This window comes from Melospiza georgiana, chromosome 4, assembly GCF_028018845.1.
Source record: "Melospiza georgiana isolate bMelGeo1 chromosome 4, bMelGeo1.pri, whole genome shotgun sequence".
In the NCBI taxonomy this organism is placed as follows: Eukaryota; Metazoa; Chordata; class Aves; order Passeriformes; family Passerellidae; genus Melospiza; species Melospiza georgiana.
The window spans coordinates 66,797,626-66,815,985 of NC_080433.1; the positions used below are offsets into that span (position 1 = coordinate 66,797,626).

General features: G+C 35.4%; 2 protein-coding genes across 5 annotated transcripts in view; one reads left to right on the plus strand and one right to left on the minus strand.

Annotated features, from left to right (window-relative positions):
* COG5 (component of oligomeric golgi complex 5) overlaps positions 1–18,360 on the plus strand; it is a 173,638-nt gene that overhangs the window by 17,231 nt on the left and 138,047 nt on the right. The window lies entirely within an intron of this gene.
* GPR22 (G protein-coupled receptor 22) lies at positions 11,551–17,552 on the minus strand. 4 transcript variants are annotated; one of them, XM_058022279.1, is made up of 4 exons: positions 17,505–17,552; positions 17,105–17,357; positions 15,038–16,090; positions 11,551–13,160 (listed from the first exon to the last, which is right to left on the minus strand). In XM_058022279.1, exon 4 carries the CDS (start codon positions 13,133–13,135, stop codon positions 11,834–11,836), a length of 1,302 nt encoding a protein of 433 aa, XP_057878262.1. In that variant the 5' UTR covers positions 13,136–13,160; positions 15,038–16,090; positions 17,105–17,357; positions 17,505–17,552; the 3' UTR covers positions 11,551–11,833. The 4 variants fall into 4 exon arrangements, with proteins under 4 accessions (XP_057878262.1, XP_057878263.1, XP_057878260.1 ...); XM_058022280.1 differs by lacking the exon at positions 17,505–17,552 and having other exon boundaries at positions 15,830–16,090; positions 17,105–17,497; XM_058022277.1 differs by lacking the exon at positions 17,505–17,552 and having other exon boundaries at positions 17,105–17,497.

The window sequence follows — 18,360 nt, forward strand, 5'->3', positions numbered from 1 at the left end:
GTTACGACTTTTATTGTATGATCTAATGTAAAGAAGTTTTGGTTGTAGCCTGTATTACATTAAGCTAGGCTTCAGCAGGTACAAAGTAAAATCTGGGCCTGACAGCTCTTGGTTTATTCACTTCTAACAGGTCAGAGAGCTCCAGTGGGAAAGAAATGATAGTGGACAATAAGTAAGGAATGAGAGGGGGGAAATGTGATGGACTGCCACAAAATGTTTTCTGCTTGGAGATGAATTATTGTCAGGACAGCAGAATAACTGCACCCATCATGCAGTTGATTAATTATTATGCATTTAAACTGTCTATCTATGGACAGGCACATGAGGCACAAATGGTGCTTGCATTGGTAACACATTCAGTTCAGTGTTTGAGATTAAGCCAGTACTTCTTTTTTCTTAAAATTACTGTAACTGCAGTGTTTTCCATTTGCTGTGGTAATACATCAGATGGTCTGGGGTTTTGTGATCTAGAGGCTGTATCTAGGGTTTGTAGTGTTGCCTAATGCTGAAATAAAGGGACTTGGGAATTTTGAAAGAAGAACTGATTGGAAGGAAGAATAGAAGGAGTGATGAAAAGGGAAATTGTAGAAGGTGATCTTGGCAATTACTCCATCCTATCTTTTTTCATTAATAGGTTTAAATGTAAGGGTCAGATCTCCCAGGTTTTTTTTTTTTCCAATTTTTGTTTCTTTATTTTGAAATTAGTGAATTCAAAATTGTAACTCTAAAATCTGAAAACTGTACTTGTATTCTGTTTCTCTAATTACGAAATTCTCCTTCTCCTCTAAAAGTATCCTTATAGAGCAGTAAGGAGTTATACCAAACCTGTTTCTATTTTGCTGTTAAGGCATATTTGTTCCCCACCAGAAGGATGACATTGCAACAAGGTTTGGACCTTGTTTTTGCTTTACCCATTGATCTTTTCAAGTGTTTGAATAGTAAGTATTTTTGTATTTGTTGGCTAAGGTATGTCATAACAGTGGAGATGTGATAGGATATGGAAGAACCAGCAACACAAATAAGCTTGTGTTTATGAATACTTGTGTTCAGCCAAATACAGGGTAAATACTAATTCAGAGGATTATTTTTATTTTTAATTGGTGTGAAGCAGTTATGATTGTGTAATTAGTACAGATCCTATGACATCTTGGAGTTTTAAGACAAAATATTGTTACTGAGTAGTCATACTTATTCAATAGAACTGCATAATTAAAAGTAGAAAGGAAAACCTTGGGTTTCTGTTTCCAGGTGACATACAAAAACTAGCAAGACCAAAAGATGTCTGCAAGCTCTGTCTGCCTTTGAATCTAATAATTTTTGTGCACTGAACTTAAAAACTCCATATTAATTAAAAAAATAAAAAGACTAGATCAAAGATGGAAAAAAAAAAGATTAAAAGAAATACTTTTGACTGTGAGAATGGAAGGGACACACAGGTTAGTGGTGAATCTCTGAGAGATTATCCTTTTGCAACTTGTAAATTATAAGTATATTGTAGAGAGTATGAGTTAGATGGCAAGACTTTGAAAACAATTTGCATTATCACTTACATATTACATAAACAAAGCAAAAGCTGTGTGTATATGGTCATGAAGAGAAAGGTAAGTTGAATGACATAATTCCAAACAGTAAATGAATGCAGGGATATCAACAACACAGAGTGATGTCATCTTTAAATTTGTGGTATATTCTTCCTCTGTTTCAACAGGCATTAAAGTTCAAGTAAACAACAAAGAGCTAGGGCTCTTAAATTGGTGACACAAATGACTAGAGTGGAAAAATTTACTTTTCTAGTTCCTTTTACAGCTGGAATGATACATCTGAAACAGTATGGATCCAGTTGTCTGTTCTGCTCTGGGTTGGAAGTTCTGCAAGGAAATTTCAGTTTTATATTTCTGGCTAAGTGTGCATTGGCACTGTCTGAAGCTCTGGTAGGAATTGGCATTTATAACTTTCTCTGTTCCCTCTCTCTGAGCATTTATATACTTGGACATTCAATAAACTGCAGGTTAGTTCTCCCAGAACTAGAGTAGTGGTCTCTAAGATGATCACATTGGTGGTTTGAGTTCAATAGATGATCATTTGTCCATGGAAAGGTGTAGAGAAATGTCACATATATTTTTTTCTAGTGATGCTGGCTGAGGGTAGCTGAGTTTTGTTTTTCTGGGGCTGATGGTGAAATCAGTTGTTTAGTGGTCAGGGAAATAACACTGAAAAGCAGTTTCTAATATTGATCTTTTTTTTTTCTTCTGGGACTGAAGCATTTATTAGTGTGTAACCCAGTGGTTGAACAGAAGAAGAGCGTGGGTCATTCAGAAATAACACTTCAGTATTGTATGCCTGACAAAACAGTGGTTTTTATTTCTTTTTAAACAAACAGATTCAGCAGTAGAGTGAGAGAGAATAGAAATGGATAGAAGGAAAGAAGTGAGCATTGGATTAGAATGATTACTAGAAGATCAAATAATGGTGGTAAAAAATAATTTCCAGAAAATTCCATTGAGGTTCATAGAAAGAGAAGTTTCAGTAGAAGTAACTGTAAATGCATATAGATCTAGGCTCCCAAAAAAGTCAACTAAAAAACCCAAAAGATGTTACTTTCACAGCCCACTGAATTGAACCAGAAAAACCGAATCATTGCATGTTTCCAAAATGTGTGGAAGGACAGTGTTGGGAGCCTAGACTACTTGTCCTCTGCAGCCAGTGCTTTACAGTCACCCATTTCTAACACAGGAAATGTTATTTTGTGTTCTCTTATAATAAACAAACTTACTGGATTTGGAAGACATTTGTTGCCAGAGTGGCAAGTTGTGATGCATAGGGCAAACTGAGAATAGACCCAGTGTTCAGTGTTTAATTTTGGAAAGAGTTGATTTTCCATTGCAGAGGATCTTCTGTTCAGTAGGTGGGGCACATGTATTCAGCCAAACTTGAAAGCTGAAAGCTTGCTGAGAAGACAATATTAGGTTGTGAAATAGTGACTTTTTGGCAATCAAGACAGAGGGTACTCCTGGCTGAAGGCCTGTTCTAATGTAGTGACAAAGCAAAAACAATGTATAAATACCACTGATTGCATTGCAAATATAGATTATAGGTATGAAAAAAAATCTAAAATATTGCAAAAAAAAATGTCCATGACTCACTGGAACCAGAAAGACACCTATCATGGAATAAACTTATTAAGATACTAGTTTCAAATTGTTCATAAAGATGGAGAATATGAGGACTTTTCAGTAAGTGCTCTTGTTCTCTGTTTGAAGACAGGGTAATTTGTTCTTCCATAGAGTAAGGATACCAACAACTAACAAGGATGTTACACAAAAGTGCTAAGTTCCCAGAGACATTAGTTTGTAGGTCTTTACTGAATAGGGTAGGAGAAACTCCAACTTGGGTTGTTCCAGCATTCAAAAGGAGATGGTATTTCTATTGATATCAATGTCAAGTAGATACAAAGCTACTCTAAAAAAATAGTAGGCAAGTTGAATTAATTTGAAAGAAGAATTCAGGGCTGTAAAGCTGAATTAATGATAGTCATTTACCTTTTTATGGCAAATATGTGTTGTCAAACAAATTTGTGTGTTTTGCTTACTGAATTGATTAAAGAAATTGTGTAGATGCGTTATAGATTTATGTGCATAAATTTAGATGACTTAAACCTCCCTTTAAGTTATTTTTCCCCAAAGCAGGTATTTAAATAAGCCATATTCTCCTCACCTCACAGTTGCTCTACATTCTTAGTAGATGATTTTGTTACTAGGGGAGCTGGAACAGAGAAATAGGGTAACTAAACTGTAAAGCTTTGGAATTGGACCGTGTCCTTGCTGGGATTGCTTTACCAAGGTTGTTTCTGTTCTTACATTCATGCAGCTGTGTCAAACAAATCTGTACTTGTGCAAATGGTGCAGGGAATTGTGCTCTACAGATAAAAACAGTTTTGTGGTTACCTGTGAATAAATGCAATTATACATGTCACAGTGGGTGATTAAGTGGGCCCTTTTTCATGAAGATTAAGACTGTAGAGGTGCATTCATGGGGAGAAAATAAAGGACCCGCAGAAGGGCTCTTGGATTTGCAGGAAAGGAAATGACAAGAGCTAAAGACTGGAAAATGAGGCCTGGCAAATTCAGAAGTATAAAATAATTGAAAAATTGGATTATATACACAATTTTGTTGTAATTCTTCAAGTAAATACTGGTTGTTCAAATCTTAAACATAATACCTAATTTTATCCTGCTCATTTCTCATTAAAGTATAGCCAGTTCTGGTTAAAAAGTCTAACCAAATAGCTGTGAAAAGTAGACTGAAGACTAATCTTTGTTCAGGCCCTGGATGGGAGCCAGTATCCCTATTGGTACTAGTTATCCCTGTAACTATTGTTACTGTTGTCTTGCCTAGAGGATCAGTGAAGGTGTTACTGTGTGTAACACAAAGTATTGAGAAGTGTAGAGTAAGATTTCATTCTTCATAGGAAACAGCTTTAAAAATACTGTTTTCACAGGAGTAGTTTTTTCTCTTTGTCACCCAACTCATACACATAATATTCAAATATTGTTTAAGCATTTTGTCATCTCTGCTCAGTTATTGTTCAAAACATAAAATAGTCCAGTTGTCTTATGTGTTTACGTTTCAGGCCCAACCTTCAGTTATTCACAGGCATTAAGTCTAATTACTGACTTAGTTGTCTTGAAGTTAGACCTTCTTCAGCTGAAAACCAGCAGGGTCTCATACCTTTTTTCATGTAATCTCAGGGAAAAATGTGGAAACCTAACCTCATTAAAAGAAGGAACTTCCTATTATTTTGAGAACATACTGTTTCTCTGCCAGGTTGTCTACAACTTCAAAGATTCTCCCCTTGCCCAGTTTTAGCAGACCTGATTAGCAAACTAGAGTTGCAGAAACTTTTGACTGGAAAAAAATTCAGGACACAAGAAAAAAATCAGTGACTGTATCAAAAGTTTCTCACTTTTATTCTAGTTTTTTTGAACTGCTCTGGAATCTTCACTGCATGCTGTAAAACTGAGACAAGATTTATTAGAAGCTTCTGAATATATTAATCTTTTTAAAGATCTCTTTAACTTGTCTTCATGTGCACTTTTCTGTCCTTCATTGCTGTTTGATGCAAGTGCAGATGAGCTGTATACTTCCATTTTAATAATTTTGACCGTAAAGGTTAGATGTCCATAATGTAGTCTTTACCCACAGATTCTCTTCATAGAATCACAGAAGGGTTTAGTTTGGAAGGGATCTTAAAGACCATCTGCTTCCACGCCCCTGCTGTGAGCTGAGACACCATCCACTAGACCAGAGTGCTCAAAGCCCCATCCAACCTGGCCTTGAATACTTCCAGGGATGGAGGTTCCAGAGCTTCTCTAGAATTAAAGAATTAATTCCCAATATCTAACCTACACTTGTCCTGCTTCAGTTTGAAGCCTTTCCCCTTAGTCCTTTTATGACGTGCTCTTGTAAAAAAGCTTCTTGTAGGTCCCACTGATACTGGAAGGTGCTCAGAGGTCTCAGAGCCTTCTCTTCTCCAGGCTGAGCAACCCCAGCTCTCAGCTGTCTTCATTGGAGAGTTGCTCTGCCCCTCTGGTGTCTCCATGGCCATTCTGAACTTTCTCAGGCCAACACGTTTGGTGGGTTGTGGCCCCGGAGCTGGACACAGCAGTCCAGGTGGGGTCTCAGGAGAGAAGAGTAGAGGGAGCATCGCCTGCCTCTTCCTGCTGGCCAGATTCCATTGATGCTGACGGGCACCTTGGACTTTCTGGGCTTCAGTGCACATTTCTGGATCGTATCTGGGTCATATCGAGCTTTCCTCAACCGATTTTGACGTCTTTTGTTTTGTTTGTTCTTGTCCATTGATAGGTCTCATTTACTAGCTGTTAGAGCTCTTAGCAGGAGTAATAATCTTCCTCAGTTTTATTAAGGTGTTTTACAACTGCAGTGCTCACACTCACCTTTTGTTTTGTGATGATGCATACATGGCAAATAGTGTTCCTTTATCTTTTTTTCTTTTTTGCCTTAAGTGTGTTTTCAGCCTGTTGTAAATCTAGCCTAGTACACAAATTATCACTGATTTGTAATAATTTATTGATAATTTATATTTGTAATAACTTTCCTAATCTGGGAAGATGTCCTTTTCTCCTCCTTATCCCTTTTTTATCTCTATTTCTGACAGGAATCTATGAAAAATATCTTGAAATAAAATTTGAAAGAAAACTGTGGTGCAGAGTAGTAATAAATTACTGTGCTTTTTTCCTCCCTACTAATTGAGTTGAAATTGAATTTAATTTGAAGTAAAATCTCACAACAGATTGTGAGAGTTCCTGGTACAGTTAAAAGTAAAACTGTGCTAATACAGCTATGTTAATAGCAGTCTGACATAGCCAGAGTGACAGATTTTACAGCAATGTTGTTTCAGCAGTGACATTGATTTGTTTATTAGACGTGGTATCAGGTTAAACTGTTACAATATATGGTAGGAAGTTAGAGATCGTGTCAGGGTAACAGAAACCAAAAGTATATTTCCAAAAACCCATCTTGGAAAGGAAACACGAGTGTGCTGTGTGCCAGCAGCTTTGTGCTCTCAGCCTGCCTGGCTGCAGTGTCAGGAATCAGAATGTGGATATAGAAATGCTTATATGCTAAGGATACAATTAATTCAAACTATAAAAAGAATTGGTTTAATAATTTCAGGTTCTGTACCTATCACACAACTTTCACTGTAAATCTCCTGGTTTTTCATTTCAAGTAGATTTCTTTTCATTGTGTGAGAATTTCTTTGTAAAATAGGAAAAGAAGGTAATAGAGAAATCTATAAAGTAAATACACAAGAGGATATTTCTCCCATTGTTTCAATTTATAATAATCAGTGAAGTATAATTTTAGCAAAGAATTTAAAGATGCTTAATGATATATCTCCTTCACTTTATTACTCTACAAAAATAATTAAACTGTGATAAAGAAGGTAAAACTAAGCTTGTAGCTTAGCTAATCTAAAGCTAAAACAGTAGTTAAAAACATACTGTGGTAGTGAAACACACTGTAAGCATCTGGATGAACTGAAGTTATCTGACTGACTAAAGGAAAATTCAATACCATATTTTAAAATTTATCACTGGGAGCACATGCTTAACCTTTCAGGTCTTTTCTTGTAATGCTTGTACTCTGTATGTACTTTGTATTTTATCTGTAGGAAAAGGGGTAATAGAATTGTGCATCCTTTTGGTTTGTCAGTTCTTCTGTGTATATTTTGTTAAATCAAAAGCCTTTTCTGGAGTTGCTATTCATCTTGCTCCCCCCTCTCCTCCCAGAAATTTTGGCACAACCACATATCACGCTTAGTGATTCAAAGACAAGTTCTTATTTTTTTGGCTTCTACAACCTAAAAATTAAGGTTAGCATTTTTCTCACAGCAAGTGTGTGTTGCCCTCTGCCTTTCTGTGGTCCCGATGGCCCTAGCTGCCTTTGAGTGCTTCCTTCTGCCCTTTTCTGCTGGACCTGTACTCCTCTTCTTCCTCACATCCTTCTTCTTTAACACTTACTGTCTCTGAGTGATTCTGATTTTCCTGTTAGTATGTGTTTTTTTCCTTTTTTTTTACCTTCCCCCACCAAAACAAAACCCCAACCCTCGATTTCATTTTGCTTCTTGAATTGCACAAGTGCTCTATGAAGTAGAAAAAGGAGATGGTAATTATAGAGTCAGATTCTTCTTTCCTCTTGGTGTAAGACAAATGCATTCAGTGATATAATGGCAGAATGTGTGAAGTAGGAGTAGAATTCAGCTCTTATAAGGCTGGAAAATTTTAAGACAGAAGGTGATTGTTCTTAGCTGTATGTTGGAGGTATTTTGTCTGAATAATGGGTAACAGAAGAGTAATTTAGCATAATCTAGATTTTTTTAATACTTCATTGAAACTTTGCTAAAGAGTGGTGTATTCTCTCATTTCAAAAGAGTTTGATAGCAATTGACAACTAAAACTTTTTTTGTAGGAAACAAACATAAGTCTAGAATATTCAACTGTCAAAGAAATTTGATAATTGGCGCATACATCACTTTAAAAAGAAATACTGCAATATAGTATATTTAATGGTTAACACAACAGAAATTTTGTTCTTCTGTCTGGGTAAATTCTGTAGCCTTTCAAAGAATTATTTAACTTAAAATGAAAAAAATCCAACATGGGTGGGGAAGATAGGATGTTTAAGTTTATGTGTGGTGGGACATAGTGCCTGTCAGTCCAGTTCAGTGATACTCTTACCAAACCTCCTTCATATAAATAAAAAGTAGATCCTGATATTAAACCCACCTTTTGGTGTGTACAAATAAATAATAATTATGTATGGACATACATGTGTGTATTTATGTAACAATGAAGGGAGGTGAGTTGATCTGATGTGTGTCCAACTGCATACATTTTTAATCTAATATATTTAGAAAGTACAGAAGTGACTGCTATTCCCTTGGCACTAATAAAGTAAACAGAATTTCTGACCATGTGTGGATTACATGCCTTGTAATCCATAAAAATTGTTGTGTACTAGAAACTAGATGTTTGTGATGTATTTACATTTCAGTTTCACGGGTTTGTGATGTACTAGTGTGTGCAGGTAAGCTTCTTGAATATTCTAATAGATACTGGCACTGCACTCTGCTTGTTTTGGTATTTTTAGTGTGGGATAACCTCATTTTACAACATAAAATGGAATGGAAACGCATTTGCAGTTAAAAAACAACAGTCAGATACCAGCTAATACTTTAGAGACAGAGAACGTGTGGAAACTGGCAGTGCTTGCTTGTGTTTCTGAGATGTGTTTGCTGGAATTAATATTTTTGGAGTCCTGTACAATTCTGCTTGCCTTAGGCTGAGTGGTGTGAAATGTAATTGAACTAATGATTCACTGTGGTGAGATCATTTTAAAGAATGTAGTGGGCTTCTTATTGTACAATACTATGGCATAAATTTGCCCTTTTTTCTTCAGCGATGCTGCCTCTTTGCATTCTGTTTTAGTCTATCTGTCAAGCACCCACACCGTCATATCACTGCTGAAATCCTCTCGTTTCTGTAGGATATGTAGTGTGTCTTCACAATTTACTTTTTATTTTGTCCTGTGTTAAATTTGTCATGTGGCACAGATAATTTATGGTTCTGTTTTATGATGGCTTCTGGGTCTATGTAGGATGGCACATATTCTTACTTGTGTTCCTTCCTTCTGTATGTAGAATTTTTTTCTGCAGCCCTCAAAGTGTACTCCTATGTAGTATAAGTCCTCTTTTTAAAAATTTATTGAAGACGAAGAATAGTAAAAATGAAGTAAAAATAGTAAAAATGAATTTGTAAAGGCAATCAGTGAGTGTGATCGACACAGCCTTTAAAACCAGGCTCAATCTCTTTGGGCAATTCCTAGGCTGCTCTTTCTCTGCTATGAAGTGCTGCTTCATTGCATCTGATTTTCTAATGAATGAGCTTTTAACACTAAATGTGTAATTCTTGAGGTTTTATTTAATTTTAAGAAGTAAGGTTATGTTGTCAAGAAACCTTTCAAGTCTGAAAGCTTTTCTAAATGCTTTTTTCAGATAAGGACATGATGTAGACTTATTAATCTGTTCATTATCATTTCTCTTTCCTTCTTTTTAAATGAATGAGTAGTATCTTTCATTTAAGAATGCTTTATTGGAAGATTAGTAATCACTGAAATCATGTTATGATATTAACCCTACACATCCCAGCTTCTCCTGCTTCTAGTGTTCAAAATACAGAGGGTAGCTGGAAAGGGAAATGAAGAAGGGTTACAAAAAAGGAAAAAAAATAGTTTCTGCTTAAATATTTTGCATGCATTTCTTTTCAAATTATTCTCAAAATAATTTTTAAACTGGTAAATTTGGAGGATATGGGATTAAAAAAAAAAAAGAGAGATTATTGCATTTACTTCCTCTCTGCAGCTTCTCAAATAAGATGTAGGATTTAAATTCTTTTAGAAAATCAGAGATAACTTGGATAAAAAAGTGCTTTAAATGCAGTTGAATGCAGGTATTTTTGGGCCAGTTTCCACAAAAAAACCTCAGTGAAAATATGAAAGTATGTTTGAATATATTACACAGTAATTTCATATCATTTCACATCAATCAGATAATAACATTTCTAGATAGAATTTACATGATTATAAGTGGCTATTGTTTGTAGAATATGGAGCTGCAGTATTATATTTTAGGTCTTCAGTTCTGGTAAGCTAAGACATGAGCTCAAGTAAACTAAGTACATTGCAGGTATTTTTTTTTAAGCACAAAACCAGTTTTGGCAATACACATACGATTAATAATTTAGCTATGTGGTGGAGAAGAGCTTTTTGTTCCCTTAAAACTGTGTCTTTCTTATGCACAACTTCAGAAAAGTGCTTTAGAAATTTTCTAATTTTTTATGTAATGTTTTAGTCAAACTAGCTCTCATATTCAAGGGTATGATCTGCTTTTTTATATAAGATAATAGTTATTGAGAATTAGCATTTTAAATATACTGGTAGCTGGTGACACATTGATCAGTTTATGTAACAAGAGGAATGAAATCATGCTCATTGATTTTGCAGGTTTTTGTTTTGTTTCCCCCTCCCCACCAGGGTTTCATTGACATGAAGAAATTAAGTGTGGCATGGTGCAAACAACTTGACAAACTTATGTTTGGATAAAGATCTTAATTCTTGTTTACAGTGCTATGGATGATGATAAATTCATAAGGCTTCCTGATACTTCAATGCAGGTTTGGAATGAAATTGAAGAAGACAAGGTAGAACAAAGGTATGCCATGGCTGCCCAGGAAATGCAGGAATACAGTAGCTGGCAGTATTGGTGATTGGTTTGTGACAAGGCAATTGCATGGCTAGAGCTGAACACAGTGGAGAATAATAAAGTTATCAAGGGCAGGGAAATTATCTTTTGCTTTAGCTGTGGCATTTGACAATCATATCTATGTAGATAGATGGTAGGAATGAAAAATTCCCGTGTGAAAGCTCATTGTGTCACACTAGAGGTCAGTGTGAAAAATCTAAACCTTTGCACAGGATTGACTCGGTTGGTTGACCTTTAGCATCAGCCAAATAATTTTCTCATCCATGCTTTTTTCCTTAATTTAGCCTTTTACTCCTGCCCTGTCCTTTGTAATTATTCAAAGTTGTGTATTTTCCATGTAGAAATTGTAGATCTGAGATTGCATATGCAAAACTTTTTACTTTTCTTAAGAGTACTGTCAATTTCTGGACTGGTATGAATTTTTTTCTCCATATCAAAAGTTTCTGAACCAGTAATTGAAGGACATAATATGCATGGTAGTCACATGCTGGAGAAGATTGAAATAAGTGGAATATCTAAATATGAGGTCAAAATGCATCCAGGTTGTAGTTGCATAATATTCAGAATACTCTGATCAATATTGTTTATGACTTAAATTTAAAAACACCATATCGTAAAAAATGGTGAATTTGTGCTATAGAAAATTATTCCCAAGTGCAATTTTTACTTAAAAATTATTTTATATTTACAGAGAAACTGAGCCATACAAATATTTTTAAAAGTTTGCACTTCTTTAAGGCTATTTATTTTCTAAAAAAAGAGGACTTGAATATTTTTGACAAATATACACATGGTGTTACGCTAACAAACAGCCATGCAACATATATCTTACATAATGAAGAAATTGAATATACAAGACCTACTCTATTTAACATATATATTGAAAATATACAGTCTTGCCAATAGTTAAAAAAGTTTTTCTTATTTGGCAGTATTTTTTTTTTACAATTTGTTCAAATATTCCGTTTGATGTGTTTTGGTGAATACTGAAATCTAGTCAGTGACAACCTGAGGTACTAAACATTTCTGTCTTACTTCGCTGTCTTCAAAGGTAATCTTTTTGTTCCTTTTAGGCTCTATCCATGAGTTGTGTATTACAGCGTTATTTGGCATGGGATCTGCTTCCACTATTGAAACAACTCGCTTTTTCATCTTACTTTTCAGAACTTTCTGAAACTTTTGCCTCGTGAATGCGTAAAGTAGAGGGTGAAATATTGTTGTTCCATATGCCATTACTAGAAAACATAATCTCAACTTTACCAAAAGGTCACTTGGGCCCAAACATAAGATAGTGGTGTTTAAAACAGAGATGGGTGTCCAGCAGAGAAGGAAGGTGGAGATGATCAGAAGGGACATTCTGAAGACTCTCTTCTGCCGTTCTCGCCGCTCCCGGTGCCGTTTCACCGCTCGGCGCAGGGCAATTATGACGGACACGGAAGTCCTTACGCCAAAGACAACGTTTTTTCCTGCGCTGCTGTGGGACATATCCGTAGTCTCATGCTGCGTGGTCAAAGAAATAGTTTTTTTCTTTCTGTTTTTCTTCTTTTGTCCTGTTGTAAATCTTGTACCAATCCGAATATTTAGGGCCTGGAGTATTTTGGTGTATGTAATTAGCATTACTACAACAGTGAAGAAAAATATTGGGATCTGAACGAGAATGTGGTAGTACATTCCTAGCTCAGTGTGGTACTCGTTTGTACTCACGCACAGAAGTGTCTTATTTTCCCAAGTGCTTGCACTTTGGAGACTGAAGAAGTTGACTTCAATGAAAGGAATCAGGAAGGAAAACAGTGAAATGATCCATATTGATGTCATTAATATCACAGCCCTTCCCATGGTCAGGATTCGATTAGCAGGTTTTACAGAGATGTCGTATCGGTCCAGCGTGATAGCGAAGACGTTGATTGCAGTTGAAACACTTGCAAAAGAGACACAAGCCTCATGGAAGCAGCAGATGAGAGCAGTGTTACTCTCCAGTGAAAGCAGAAGGATAACTATAGTTAGAGGAATACATCCCACACAAATTATTACATCAAGTACATGAAGGTTCATTGTAATTATGTTACTGACAGAATTGATTAAGTTGGATTTCATACAGTAAAGTACCAGAACGGTGAGGTTGCTGCCAAGTCCCAAAACAATTTCTAACATCAAAAATCCAGTGAGAGAAACTTGAAAGCTTAATGGATATGACAGTGGTTGGTACATGTTGGTATCGATGTCATCAATGGCATCTCGAACTGTAATGTTAGATTCGGACTGCATGTTGACTTCCAGAATGGGGGACAAACACATTCTTTTGTTGCAGCTGGTTTTTCTCCTGAAAGGTGAAATAAAATATGGAACTATTTGATTTCTTTTTTTAACATTTATTGGAGATAAATGCTGGGGAAGGAGGAGGGGGAAAAAAGCAATATTCTTACCAAACTCTTAATTTACAGTATATTTAGAGCTTTAATTGGCAGGGACTCAAAAGCCTGAAGATCTAGAATAAGGTCTTTGCTTTTTAAAGAAAGCAGGATTTGTTTGAAAAAAGAAAAAATAGTGAAAAGTTTCCACTTAGGGAGGCAAGCCTTTGTTTATAGTGATGTGGTTTTTCACAAAGGGCTCATTTGTTGAATAAACCATACTTTGTGCATAGCCTTTGTATTGCTTTGAGGGTCATTTTAGAAGAATGTTGTTAAGTATTAACAAATTAGTGATCAAGATGGTTTTAAAAAGCTCTTGTGGAAAAAAAAAGTGATAGGAGCATGGAGCACTGTTGCTTATGTATCATAAAAGGGATGTTTAAATTATTTATGCCAATTTATCCACCTCTTTCTTGCAAGGTTTACGGTAGTGCTGTGGACTGAAATGTGATGTTCTGTAATTCACCAGTTTTTTAGAGAGTTTAGAGAGTTCATTTTAATCTTCTGAGCATCTTTGTGTATGATGCTTGCCACTACAACAGCTTTATAAAAAGTATATATAATTTCAAATGCAGAACTTATATGGGTTTGGGAAGTTGAGTTTATTAAAATATACTACATTTCCTTTTTCTGATTTGAATTTTCAACTGCTTCAAGAAATCTATGCCTACATGGAATGGAAGAGTATTTAATTTTAATCCAAAATATATTTAAGGGAATAATTTCAGCAAATAATATTTAAAAAGAAAATTGTCTCTTTCAGGTTTTGATTTTGGTTTGGTTTTTTTTTTTATTTAATACAAACTGCAATTAAACCAAGCAGATTTACATACATAGCATGTTTCTCTTAGAAATAAGTAAGGATCAGAAAGGTATTTATTTTATCTAGCAGATTTTTTATTTTCTGTTTCATCTGCTTAGTTTTACACGTGCGGCTAAGTTCTAAATATAGCATCTGCATGTAATACCTGATGTTTGTATGATTTATATCGTCAGCCAGCTCTTGAGTTTGTAATTGATTGGATAAATAAAAGAGAGTTTATTCAATTTCTTGTTATGGTACTGGAGGGCTTTTTCCTAGGAAGCTTTAAATTTAAGAGGGGACATATTTGGCATGAAAATAAATTTGGATGTCGACCTTTGTTCTATTCTGAATACATTAAAATGGATAGCACTAAGGTGAACAAAACTGAGCTCTTTTAAAATGAAAGTATGAATTAAGCACACTTGGGATACAGTATGCAAATGGATTTCATCTGCAGTTCTGAAAAGCTTCAGTTGAACAATACTATTAATTGCAAATTGTATGATGAAAATTCTCGGTATTCTTCAACAGCTATTTCACATGTACCTCTTAAATAAAAAAAGATGTAAATTAGAATGTATTACTCTCAGGTGTGAAATGAAACAAGAAATATTTCAAAAGCTTTGTTTCATTTCTAATTTAGGCAACCTCTATCTGTCTTACATTAACCCTCGGGGATATGATCTCCTCTTGCATGCTGTCCTGGCTGTGAATTGGTTTCAAGAAACCATTCCAAATGCATTGTTGAACAAATGAAGTTCTTTTGTGTTAGCAAAAGCCAGGAAGAAATCAAAAGCAGATCTGCTAAAACAAATTACAGTCTCACCCTCACATTACAGCGACCGAGTTTTTGTGAAAGCAGACAAGCTCAGCTGTGTTAGGTCGCCGTGAATAGATGAGGCATCACCTCCTGGGTGCATTGCCTGGGTTTGGGAGCAGAGCTGTGTGGCCAGGAGCTCGTTCCCCCAGCGCGGGGGCACCTACCTGTTCCTGTGCCTCAGGGGCCTGGCACAGCGTGGCAGCAGCTGGGCACAAACCGGCACATGCTGTCACTGAGAGGTTTCTGACACGCACTGTGCCCTGGAAATCAAGTGGTAGCTGAGCTCTTATTTCATTTCTTGCAGGTTTTTTTGTTTTCCTTTTTTTTGTTCCTGCAGTTCAGCAGCAGAAAGTTCTGATTAAACATGGGGACTGCTTAATTGCCTCAGATACTTCTACAGACCAGGGCATATTCTGTGTCTGTTCTGAGTTTCAAGCCGGCAATAACAAATACACCTTCTTTTAAGTGATGTTAATTTCGTTCCCCTGATGCATTTTGTAGAAGCCTGTTTTTATTTTCCAGGTTTAGAGAATAGTATTTTCTGATTTCAGTTTTCAGAGTGTGTGTAGACATCCTTAGTTTATGGTTGCGTATTTCTTTCTGTGATATTCCTGCTCATTACTTTTGAGTGATGGCTTAGTGAAAGAAGTTGCTATACATCATAAAATCCAGTTCATGTGCTTTGAGAGTAACCATGGGTTACCTAATTTGGTTTATTTTGATTTAAGGAGAATACATAACATCATAAAATTGAGAGAAAAATATCCATTAGTCATTATGACAAGTAAGTTATTTAATGAGTAGTATAGAAAAAGCTTGGTTAAACCTTTATTCAGCTTGCTGATGAAGTATGCATATTCTCCTTTTGGGATTTCATGTTTCATTGTCTCTTCATGCATCAGTAGTTTCCACAATTCTGGTTTTAAATTATAAATCCCTCTTTAAGAAATGCTCACCATTTTAAGAATCAATCATTGCACTCTTCTTTTAATGAAAATCTGAGCAGATGTGTTAGTCTTCCATGTATATTGTTGAAGTGTCATGCACGGAAATGGTAATGCAAGTGTGTTCCATGTTTTGTTTTTAATTCCTTTATGTCCTAAGAATACATTTTAGGGATGCATCCTGCTGCTCGTAGGTCATACAGCTACAAAGATACCCGGTCAACTGCATTCTTCATATTGTCAGTAGTAAAACTGAATTAGTTGCTGCATGCCCTTGTGAAGGGGAGGAAAAAAAAGGTTAAAAGTAGGGCTATAATTAAAAAAAAAATTAGTAATGCAAGAATGTATTTTCTAATATCAGTTATTTAATGAATAAAGGATCTCTAAAAATGGACCTTATAGATTACATAGAAAATCAGTTTGCCTGCTCTCTATTTGCTAGTAACATCATATTCTTCTGCCAGCTTACATGAATTTAGGTTTTTTGGACAAGTTTCCTGTTCTCCAGATAGTACAGGTTACAAAAAAATCCTGGCTAGAAGCAATAACTGTTGGATGCAGTGTCTGTGACTAAAGCTAGAAAATGTAGTTTTGTAGCTCTGGTGAGCAGGTAGTTTATACATACAACTCTCTTGTTTTTTAATGAGAAATTGAACAGAGTTAATGAGCCTTTTAAAAAATACCCTTTTGTTTAATTTGCACACTGTTATACTTTCGTTTCTTGAAATAGATGTTTAGCAAATCCATGCTTTTAATAAATGGCCTGTATGTATAGGATAATGAAAGAAATAAGTTAAAAAAAAAAACAACAAAAAAGGGGGATTTCTTGAGCAATCAGAGATTAGTCATATTAGCCAACCTTCATAAAGCAATAAGTATGCACTAATTACAGACTGTCTGATCCTTCGAAGAGTAACTGAATAAATCTGAAACGTATTTAACTGCCAATATTTGGAAATACTGCTGAGGGAGGAAAAGCATATTCCCGGTTGCTTTATGTGGTTGTTTTCCCAATACTGTATGAGCTTAAACTGTACTGTCTTCATGTTGTACAAACAAAACAGTTTCTTAATATTCTAGAAGACTTTCATACAGAATAACATTTTTCTATCATGATATTTTTAATGAGGAAGGGGAAATAGCATTTAAATATTTCCTGGTCTCAAATATAACAATATATTACTGCTTAATATAAGTTAAAGCTGATCTCTTGCCTTTTTATTCTCCAATTTTTAATTTGATTTAATGTTGCTTATTCTGCATATCATAATAAGGAACAGGTCTTACCTCCACTAAAGATTTGGTAAATTCTCGATGCAGGTGAAGCAGTTCCAGGTTGGAGGGATTCATTTTGTTCACTTGTTAGCAGAGTAGAAGGGAAACAGGGTAATAAGCATATCTTCAAAAAATGACCTTAATGAAAATTTGTGCCTGTACTGTGCCATTGTTTCAGCATACTGCTCATGTATACAATTGCTTTAGTTCTGGTTTACAGGCTGCTGCAGTCTCCCACTCTTCCTACGGTAGAATCAATAAGCATCTGAAAATACATAATGAAAGTAATTTAACATACTGAAGGCTTCTTGTCTCCAGAGACACCACGGAGATTCAGGCTTTCTAAAAAAGAAGAGCAGTGCTTCTGAGAGGAAAGCTTGCGATGGGCAGCTTTTGCAGAATGACAGCCTACCTTGTCGCTTCTCCTCACTGCAGAGAGATGCAGTGCATTCACTAATTTTGATTGGTCAGTGATGTTGGGCTTTAATTGTGCTTCATATATGGGATTGATGCCCTCCCTCCCCCCAATTTATATAAGGATTCTTTTATAAAAGGACTAAATTTACAAATGATTTATGAATTCTGGAATATATTAAGGGTATGCCTGTTTTATTTTTACCTTTTCACTCTTTACTTTGTGTACACTGGAAACCACATGGCAGTGAGGAAAAAAAAGGGATTAAACGGTTATTACTTTAAAAGCTTACTACAGTCTATATTTGCCTACTTTCCATTTCTGAGCTTTTTAGGTGTTTGAGTTTTTTGTTTGATTTTTTTTGTTTGTTTATTTGTTTTGGTTGGTTGATTTTTCTTAAGAACATTCTGAAATAATGCTGCCTCTTTAAGCCATGCTGATTTTCACCGTACATGTTTACATGCAAGTGGTCATCTAGGATTTGTAGCAATAATTTATATTCAGGATAACTCGATACCTACATGTATATTAGGAAAATTTATGCTAGGATGCACCAAGATTATTCAGACCCTGGTAATTATTCAGACGTGATAATTTGGTTGATTCATGATCAGAAAAAAATTATTTTTAGGATCCATCACTGTGAACAATGTATGTATAGTTGTGGAGGTTATTAATTTTGGTGAAATGTAAACTTCTAAAAAAACTTGCATGTTCCACATGAATTTTGTTAGAGACTTGACAGGTTTTTGTAAGGATGTCTTTCTTGCATGATGTTCTTGACCTTCGCTTTGCAAGGGATGTCTTTGTTTTCACTTTTTGTTTTGTCACATATTTCTGAATCTACTCTGTC